This window comes from Apodemus sylvaticus, chromosome 21 (assembly GCF_947179515.1).
Source record: "Apodemus sylvaticus chromosome 21, mApoSyl1.1, whole genome shotgun sequence".
NCBI classification, from domain to species: Eukaryota; Metazoa; Chordata; class Mammalia; order Rodentia; family Muridae; genus Apodemus; species Apodemus sylvaticus.
The window spans coordinates 61717223-61728047 of record NC_067492.1 but is presented as its reverse complement, the minus strand read 5'-3'; the positions used below and the strand labels follow the sequence as shown (position 1 = coordinate 61728047).

Genomic DNA, 10825 nt, shown 5'->3' with positions numbered 1-10825 from the left:
TCTCAGATAATGATCAGGGAATTCAGTTTCTCTCAGATTTAAGAGAAGAAATGCAAAGGCGTGGGACCTGTTTAGCTTTTGTGAATGTGATCCCAGAAACCATGCAGATACACATGACAAAGGCTAAAATATATGCTAAACAAATTATGACATCTTCAGCAAAGGTTGTTATCATTTATGATGAAATGAACTCCACTTTAGAAGTTAACTTTAGAAGATGGGGATATTTAGGAGCTCAGAGAATCTGGATCACAACTTCACAATGGGATGTTCCCACAAATACAAAGGATTTCAGTCTTGATTTGCTCCATGGTATTATCATTTTTGCACACCACAGAGGTGATATGCCTCAATTTAGGAATTTTATGCAAACTATGGATACTGACAAATACCCAGTAAACATTTCTGATTCTATTCTGGGGTGGAATTATTTTAATTGTTCAATCTCTACGAACAGAAGTAAAATGGAACATTTTAAATGCAACAACACATTGGAATGGACAGCAATGCAGAAATATGATATGGCCCTGAGTGAAGAAGGTTACAATCTATATAATGCTGTTTATGCTGTGGCCCACACCTACCATGAACTCATTCTTAAACAAGTAGAGTCTCAGATACCATCAGAATACAAAGGAATATTTAATGACTGTCAGCAGCTTAAGTTTTTTACATTTCATTATGCTTTAATATACCAATATAATCTTTCAAATGGACCCAGAGAAAAACATGCATATTTGTTAGAGATTATTCTATCAGTGGGAAGATTTATACACTGCAAAACTTGCTAATTTATTTTTCACAAGGATGAATATCATGCACAAGGAAAACATTTAAAAGGAAGCAATAATTTTTATGGTATCAGTGAGTTTTGTGAAAACATGTCTCAACATTTCATCAAATGAGTTCAAAAGTTAAAATAGGAGCCAAGGATTTTATAATAAAAGCCTTAAGTGTTGACTAGACTAGAATATTTTTCTAAAGAGTAATTTCTCAAGAATCAGTTCATATGCTGTAACTAATAGTTACTCATTTAAATTAACAATGATTTACAAAACCACAAATGATTAATGCTGTACATTTTATTAAGTTTCTGTTTACATCATATATGTTCACTATCTTTACATGAGAGACCAGCAGCCATTCTTTATTTTCACACACATTCAGAATTCCCCTTCATTTGTGCATACATGGTTATATTTTTAAAAATGTATTTTTGAAAACATAGTACACACACTCACACACATTCACATACACCATGTTACTTGTTATATGCTAGTCATTTTGCACATTTTACCATTGAACATTAATATGAGGTATATAAATTTTGACTTATCAATGAGGTATATTGTTTTTTATTACACGGGATTATTTCAATGCTGCTGTCTTTTGTGAAAATCATTAGGAAATTAGAGTAAATTCTCAATTTTGCTTTCCCTTTAGTGATACACATGTGTAAGTATCAAATGATGGATCTCATTTAGGTCCTTGCTGAAGACCAGGGTATTTATGAACTCTGTTGGAGAACAGGTGAACATGAATCATAGGGAAAATCGGTGTACAGATTATGACATTTTCATCACTTGGACTTTTCCAAAAGGATTTGGATTAAAAGTGAAAATAGGAAGCTATTTCCTTGCTTCCCACAGATGCAACAACTTCACATATCTGAAGATGTGCCTTGGGCCACAGGAGGAACTTCGGTATGTATACCACAAATTTTAGTTGTTTTCAAGATATCTACATTTTAAAATATGAGGCACTGAAATAATATCTCTATGGTTAATTCCAGTTGCTACTCTTGCAAAAGACCATGTTCAGTTACAAGAACCAATATCTGGTACCTCTCAACTCCATGTAAATCTCATCATAGAGATAAAAAGCCTCTGTATTCTATGTTCAGTTACACCCATATGAATATTCTCCACACACTACAGGAATATATTTATTAAATTAATATATATAATGAAAAATTTGAAACTATATATGTACCATTGAATTTTATAATTCTGTAACAACATATATATATATATATATATATATATATATATATATATATATATATATATATGTGTGTGTGTGTGTGTGTGTGTGTGTGTGTGTGTGTGTGTGTGTGTGTGTGTTTTGTCCTAATTAAATATAGCATGTATTCTTTAAGAGAAATCTTTTTCCCGATTCAAGGTTTACTTTTTTATTTATGCATATGCTATTGGTAATTTTATTTACTTAAATTTTACATGTTTTCCTACTTCCCAGTCTACCCTCTTCTGTAGGGTATTGCCTTATCTGACATCAGTGGGAAGGGAACCCCTTGCTCCTGTGCAAGCATGGAGAAAAAAATTGCTGAATTTGAATACCTTCTCCTTCCAAATGAGAAATGTTATGTGGCCTAAATGGAAACTGAAATCCTAAAATCTCCTCATTTCAGAACTTAATCATTTAAATAATATCAGCTTCTTTTGAACCCAGCAAATAACCTGCAGACTCCTTACAAACATTATATTTCTCCCACAGTATGCTGGTTTCTGATTTTATATTATGCAGAAAACATTTAGGAGGACAAACATTTGTACCAATTGTTAAGGACGAATTTTAGGCATAATCTAGGAACATAAATATTTTTCTTTGATTTTTTTCTTGTCCAAAGAAACTTGACTAGATGATCAGTCCATAATCTTTCCCTCCATTACCAATCTTAGTTCCTGACAAAGACTAGATGCTCAGGGTAACAGTTGTTGTTTTATGAAATATATTTTAAGATGTTAGATGAATGTCAGGAAGTGGTGGCACATGCCTTTAATCCCAGGACATTGAGAGCAGAGGCAGGTGGATTTTCTGGATTACAAGGCCAGCCTGGTCTACAGAGTGAGTTCCAGGAAAGCCAGGACTGTACAGAGAAACCCTGTCTCAAAAAACCAAAACAATTCAAAACAATAAAAGGTAGATGGCTTAAGGGATTGAGAATTTCCTGTCAAACAGTAAGAACAAGAGTGAAGATTTCAAGAGTGAAGATTTCAAGAAAGAAGAGATGGCATAGTGCTTATCATCAGTCACCACCTACCTAAGTCAAGAGAGATGATTATGAATATTTATTACCTTCATGCCATACACCTTGGAATGAATAGTGGGGAATAAAGAAATTGTACCAAAATGAGAGGAAGATGCAAATGCCTATGAGACAGAGAGCTTCAAGAATAAAAATATTCCTTTAGGCAAACATTTATTGCATGAGGAATTGTATGTTGTGAATTCTATAGGAGATACTGTCAATTGCATCACCCAAAAAGCAAACAAAGTACATAATGCATTTCATCAACTGACATCAGTAACTACACATGCACACTACCCTTGTCTATGAATAGTGATTTTATGGTTTGACGAGTTAAAAAAATCTGAGATCATGCATATTATTATTTATGATATTTTCTTTCTTTTCTTGTATAATACATTTATTTTTCCATTCCATTCCTTATCATGGTGCTGTGTTTCACCTCAAAACATAGGTAAATAGAGATCAATCTTAAGTCACTGGTCCCTACAACAACAAGGGATGGATTAGATACTCAATACCAAAATATTTATTGATATATTCTGTGAATAATACAAATACATAATTATTAACTACATAATTATGATATCTTATAAGGGTTTATTGTTTTTGCCAGCAGATATGCAACAGTGTGTGAGGTGTTCAGATGGTAAGTATGCCAACTTGGAGCAAACCCACTGCCTCCAAAGAGCTTTGTCATTTCTGGGTATGAAGATCCACTGGGTATAGCTCTAGGCTTCATGTCTCTCTCTCCTGCTCAGTCATCACAATTCTAGTACTCGCCACTTTTGTGAAGTACAAGGATACTCCTGTTGTGAAGGCTAATAATCTCATTCTCAGCTACATCCTGCTTATCTCCCTAGTTTTCTGTTTTCTCTGCATTTTCCTTTTCATTGGACATCCCAACCAGGCCACCTGCATCCTGCAGCAGACCACATTTGCAATATTTTTCACAGTGGCTGTTTCTACAGTGTTGGCCAAAACAATAATTGTGGTCATGGCATTCAAGCTCACTACTCCAGAAAGAAGAATGAGAGGAATCCTGACATCAGGGGCACCTACCTTGGTCATTCCCATTTGTACCCTAATCCAAGTTGTTCTCTGTGGCATCTGGTTGGTAACATCCCCTCCCTTTATTGACAGAGATATACAATCTGAACATGGGAAGATTGTCATTATTTGCAACAAAGGCTCAATCATTGCATTCCATGTTGCCCCGGGATACTTGGGTTCCTTGACTCTAGGGAGCTTTGTTGTGGCTTTTCTGGCAAGGAACCTTCCTGACAGATTCAATGAAGCCAAGTTTCTAACTTTCAGCATGCTGGTGTTCTGAAGTGTCTGGATCACCTTCCTCCCTGTCTACCATAGCACCAGGGGGAAGATCATGATGGTTGTGGAGGTCTTCTCCATCTTGGCTTCTAGTGCAGGGTTGCTTGGGTTTATCTTTGTCCCAAAGTGTTATGTTATTTTAGTAAGATCAGATTCAAATTTTGTACAAAAGTGCAAAGACAAATTGCTTCATTGAAACTTTCATATTAGGAAAATGTTAGATGATACTTAACATATTTTTTCTTTGTCTTAACAAATGTAGTACTTAATCATAGAAAAATTTTAAGGGATAAACAAATTAGAACTTACATATAGGACAGTACTATTCATTGTGATACAAATGAACAAAGTTTGGTGGAAAATGGGTTCATAAATAAATACATAATTCTGAAGAAATTGAGGATAAGGAATCTCAATTGAAGAATGGCTACCATCATGTTGACCTTTGGTTTTTTGTGTAAGCCATGTACTTAATAAATGATTAATATAACTTGATGATAGTGACAGTGGATGGTACCCACACTAGGTGAGGTTTTCTTGGAGTTATATGCAAGAGGACTGCAGACAAGATAGACATGAAGCCAGTATGTCACATTATTCCACATTATTTCATGGAGTGCTTGCATCCAATTTCATGCCTTGGCTACATTCAGTATTCTGTGACCAAGGTACATAAGAATTAAACAGTTTTCTCAAATGTTTCTCTTAACCATTATGTGGGGTTTTTTTTTTTTTTGGCATTTTTTTCTTAGAGCAACAGAATCAAAGATATCACCTAAATGTTAAAATGCGTCTGTTAGTATTTGGGATATCATAGATTTCTGATGCATTGAAATGCACTCATTTGAAAAGAGAAACAAGTGTGAAGCACATGGACTGTGTTTCATATGACAGCATAGAAGCACTGGACTTTGGAGTAGCTTTAAAATGTCATAGAAATTTCATAAGAATATCAATTAACCTAAAAGGAAAGGAATATTTTAAGAAAGGTCCAATGGGGTTCAGTTGTGCTCTGTAAATTTATGTAAAAAGACACCATTTCATTATGAAATGAAAGTGTTTCATTGAGTAAAATCACTAATGGAAATGTCTGCCACAAGACCTTTACCACATTAAGGGTGGCTCTGGCATTATATGTAGCAGAGAAAGTCCTTGGACATCAATGGGAGAAGAGGCCCTTGGTCCCATGAAAGCTCAATGCCCCAGTGTAGGAGAATGCCAGGGCAAGGTGGCAGGAGTGTGTGTGGGGGCATGCACCCTCATTGAAAGAGGAGCAAGGGTGGGATACAGAGTTTCTGTGGAGAAATTAGAAAGAGGCATAACATTTGAAATGTAAATACATAAAATATCCAATTAACAAAAATGATACCACAAGGATCCTGGCATTTCTCTAATAGAGCCAATCAACCATCACAGATAATGAACCAAAATAGACACTGCATCCTTTTGGCAATCTCTGTGTTGTTTATGTTATTCAGTGGTATCCATTGATTGGTCTATAGGTCGTGTTCTTCCTTGGCATGACTTTTTCCCCTTTTCCTTTATTTTAGCCTTCCTACCTTTCAAACCCCTCCTGCAGATGCAGTCACATGGAAGCTAGAACTTAATCCTAGTCATCTCAAAGCTCCCAGCAGTGTCTTCCATTATTTAAGATCCAATTGTTCTAGAGTGAGGGATGTGAGTAACTCATACAAGGAACAATAAGGCTTAGTGTTTTTGTAAAGCCTTCTTCAGCAAACCACATACCTGTTGCGCAACAAATATGGAGGAAAGGTCTGTTGTCGATGCTAAAATCAGTCAGAGTTATTTGAAGTCATCCACCATCTCTATACAAAAGGCAGTTCTGAACTATTAATTTGTGACATATTTTTAAAATCTGGGCCTTTCTATTTCATTGAAATATTAGGAAAAATACCAAAATTCTAAAGTCATGTATATATAACATCGAATACAAACTGATTAGTCTGTGGATCAATAGAGCTGATGAAAACACAAACTAAGATTGGAATGGGGTTGTATGATTGCATTGTTCCTGCAGACCCAGACTTTTATACAAGTCTCACCTTAAGAGCAATTAAGTTGACCTAGTATATGTGACTAAGAAGAATTGCCCTGTTGTGATTACGTTATGTTAAAGTCACCTTGCAGACAGAGAGCACCTGAGTGGTATGTTTCTGAGTCCAGTAGTACTTTCGTGAAATTTTCATCTATTCAAAATATGTCTGCTGAGATTCTAGCACAAGCCAGCACTGTGCTAGAAAAGGCTGCTGGGTAATCACCATGGGATTTGCTCTCAAATGTTTCTTTTTTAAAATATTTGCTTTATTTACATGTCAAATAGTATCTCTTTTCTGAGTAAGTTACCCCTCTGAAAACCCCCTATTACACCATCCTCCCCCTGATAAAACCTCTCCCCAAATTAACTGATATGCATTCCCCTATTGTGGGGAATTGAGCCTTCACAGGACCAGAAGCCCCTCCTCTCACTGATGTATTAAATGGGCTTCTTCTTCTACATAGGTAGCTGGAGCCAAGAGTCCCTCCATAGGCACTCTTTGGGTGATGATTTATTCCCTGAGAGCTCTGGGGTTACTTGTTGGCACATATTATTGTTCCTCCTGCAGGGCTTCAAACCTCTTCAGCTCCTTTTGTCCTTTCTCCAGCTGCTCCATTGGGGAACCTAAGTTCATTCTTTTGGTTGGCTGTAAGACATGGGTATTTTGTTCCACTTTTCAATAAGGATCAAAGTATTCATACTTTGGTCTTCCTTCTTCTTGAGCTTCTTGTGGTCTCTGAATTGTATCTTGGGTATTCAGAGCTAATACCCACTTATCAGTACTTGCATACCATGTTTGATTGGGCTACCTCACCCAGGATGATAGTTTCTAGTTACTTCCATTTGCCTAAGAATTTCATGAATTCATTGCTTTTAATGTCTGAGTAGTAATATGTTGTGTAAATGTACCACGTTTTCTTTATCTGTACTTTCTTGCTATTATAAATAAGGCTGCTTGGAACATAGTGGAGCATGTGTCCTTATTGCATCCTGGAGAATCATCTGGGTATATGGCCAGGAGTGGTGTACATGTGTCATCAGGTAGTACTATGTACAATTTTATGAGAAACCACAAAACTGATTTCCAGAGTGGTTTTACCAGTTTTCAATCTCACCAAAAATGGAGGAGTGTTCCTTTTTGTCCACATCCTCTCCAGCATCTGCTGTCCTCTGATTTTTTTGATCTTGACCATTCTGACTGATATGAGATGGAATCTCATGGCTGTTTTGATTTATATTTCCATGATGATTAAGGATGTTGAACATTTCTTTAGGTGGTTCTCAACCATCCAGTATTCCTCAGTTGAGAATTCTTTGTTTAGCTCTGTACCCCATTTTTAAAAGGGCTATTTGGTTTTCAGGAGTCTAACTGCTTGAGTTCTTTGTATATATTGGATATTAGCCCTGTATAAAATGTGGGATTAGTAAAGAACTCGTCCCAATCTGTAGGTTGCCATTTTGTCCTATTGACAGTGTCTTTTGCCTTACACAATCTTTGTGATTTTATGAGGTGCCATTTGTCAATTTCTGATTTTTGAGCATAATCTATTGGTGTTCTGTTCTGGAAAATTTCCCCTATTACCATGTGTTTCAGGTTCTTCCCCACTTTCTCTTCTATTTGTTTCCGTGTATAAGTGGGTATTAGCCCAAATGTTTAGACTGCCTATGATACAATTGACAAACAACATGAGGCTCAAGGAGAAGGGAGATCAAAGTGTGGATTCTTTGGTTCTTTTGAGAAGGAGACAAGATTCTCACAGGAGGAAATACAGAGATAAAGTTAGAGAAAAGACTGAAGGAAAGGTCACCCAGTTGTGGTCCCACATGTGGATTCATCTCATATACAATCACCCCGGGATTATTGATGATGCCAAGAAATGCTTGCTGAAAGGAACCTGATATGGCTGTCTCCTAAGAGGCCCTGCCAGAGCCTTTCAAATACAGAGGCAGACACACTCAGCTGACCATTCATCTGAACATGAGGTCCCAATGGTGGTGTTAGAAAAAAGGACAGACGGAGCTGAAATGATTTGCAACCTCATAGGAAGAACAACAACATCAACCAACCATAGCTTCCAGGGACTAAGTCATCAAGGAAAGGGTACACATGGCTGCATATGTAGCAGAGGATTGCCTTGTCAGGCACCAATGAGAGGAGAGGTCCTTAGTCCTATGAAGGCTTGTTAGATGCTCCAGTGTAGGGGAATTGAAGTAGGGAGGTGGGAGTGTGGTGGGTGTAGGAACACCCCCATAGAATCAGGGGGAGGGATGATGGGATAGGGGGGTTATGAGAGGAGGGAAACAGGAAAGGGATTAACATTTGAAATATAAATAGATAAAACATCCAGTAAAAAAGGAAATAAACCCACACACTTTTAAAAACTTATTATTATGAATAGATATTTTATTTCTAATTCTTCACCCTCAAGGCCATCTTAGTTATTCAGCTGTGCTGTCATACTCCAGTAATTTCAGAACCTACAGAAAAAGAGGATTCCTTGTAAATTATAGGCATACAGGGCTATACATTGAATTCTCTGCCAGCTAGGGCTACTCAGAGGGTTGTGTTTATTGTGTGGATGGCATGGCTTACTCCACGGATACACAATTTATGATGCAATCCCTATCAAACTATAGCCATATTGCTATGTTTATTGTTACCTCTAAAACATATATTCTATAACCCTCATTCCTTATTGGTACTGTGGACTCATATATTAGAAATACATTCACCTTAATCTTCAGATACCAAGGAAATAAAAATATTCACAAGATAGTATAAAAATTCCAGAAATGCACATTGTTTAGCAAAATTATTTTTGTAACATAACATCAGTGATAAAAACACAACAGAGATAATGATTTCTCAGTCATGCAAGAAAAGAACTTTTTATAGATGGTGGTCTTGATGAGATTCTTTTTCTGTTTGTGTTGATGTTCATGTATATTTTTAAATTTATTTTATATGAAAAAATGGTTCTTTTTTACTTAATTTTTTATCCCTACCATTTGGCTATGGCCATCTTGCAATCAGTTCCCTCAGCTGCCAAAAGGGGTTATCAGATCCTCTATTATCAGGTGGTCCTTGTTAAATATCACATATGTCCTCCCAGAGGACAGAAAATACTCTTATGAGTGATTACTCCAAATTCTGCACCAGGCCTTTGTCTTCAGCACTTGTGCTACTCTAATTGAACTATATCATCCCCACTTAAATGGAAATACCTCTTCAGATGTGAAGGTACAGGTAAGTGAGGTAGGCATCCTAATTATCTTAGGATACCACATATTTATGCAGGGTTATATTGACCCCAATGATCTCTGTGGGTTCAAAATCATGGCCCAGCATCACTTACTTAGCATCAGTTTTGGAGGAGATTGCTCACCTGTAGTTTAGAATGGCAATATAGATTATGCACATCTTTAAAGTTCAGAATTTATAACACCCTCCTTGAGACTGGAGTATTATAATGAATCATTCTTGAATACAAGAAAAAATATTTATTTAAAAAATGTAGGAAGGAAGCTCCAGTGTAGCCACAGTGTATGTATCTACAATCCAGACTACAGTTTTCTGCAGGAAAGCATGTCTGTCCAAGCCTGGAAAATTGGAGGGCTAGTTATAGAGGCCCTTTTGCCAAGGAAGGTCTCAAAGTATACTGAGGAAGTATATGTTCTAGCTTACAACTGACTACTTACAAGGAGGGCTATAGGGGTTTGTCTGGCAAGCCTTGTTAGAGACAGAATAACATGGTTTCTGCCTTTGGGATAGAACCAGCAGTTATAGGCATCCAGGAGTGCTGATAGTTGGTGTGTGTATAATCTTCTTTATATAATAATGTACATAATTTACATTCCTCCTTTGAGGAATGTCCTTCTTGTTAATGTAAATAACTCTATGATGATCAGTGCTAGCAAGAGTCCAGAGACAAGGATGGGCTAATTTCTCAGCAAATGTTAAAGGCTGTGATGTTCTGGACAGCCATTTAGGCGATGGAAAATTCTTTAAAAATTTGAAAATAGATAATTTCTCAACTATGTGAAATAAAAGGACACAATATGAATTGTTTTAAAGGCTTCACGAAGCTAAAATATCAAAAGTATCTGTACTGTGTGCCAACCTATCAGAATCATAGTAGGAATAGAAATAAAGAAATTTAGATTTTTTTTTCTTAAAAAGTCAGTCAGATTACTGAGTTCAGGATAAGCCCTGAACAGAGCAAGGGGATGCACAGTTGTGTTAAAAGTTGTAATTTCAAGCGGGGTAGTGGTGCCGCATTCCTGTAATTCCAGCACTCTGGGAGGCGAATTTCTGAGTTCGAGGCCAGTCTGCTCTACAGAGTGAGTTCCAGGACAGACAGGACTATATAGAGAAACTCTCTCCAAAAAGC

At 36.7% G+C, this 10825-nt stretch overlaps 1 protein-coding gene across 1 annotated transcript in view; it reads left to right on the top strand.

The window, feature by feature from the left end:
- Positions 1-1536: 1536 nt before the first annotated feature.
- LOC127671613 (zinc finger protein 120-like) overlaps positions 1537-10825 on the top strand; it is a gene marked incomplete at its 3' end in the record, with an annotated part of 28459 nt that continues 19170 nt past the window's right edge. The window contains exon 1 of the mRNA XM_052166440.1: positions 1537-1703. Coding sequence (XP_052022400.1) covers positions 1537-1703 — 167 coding nt within the window. The remainder of the gene's footprint in view (positions 1704-10825) is intronic.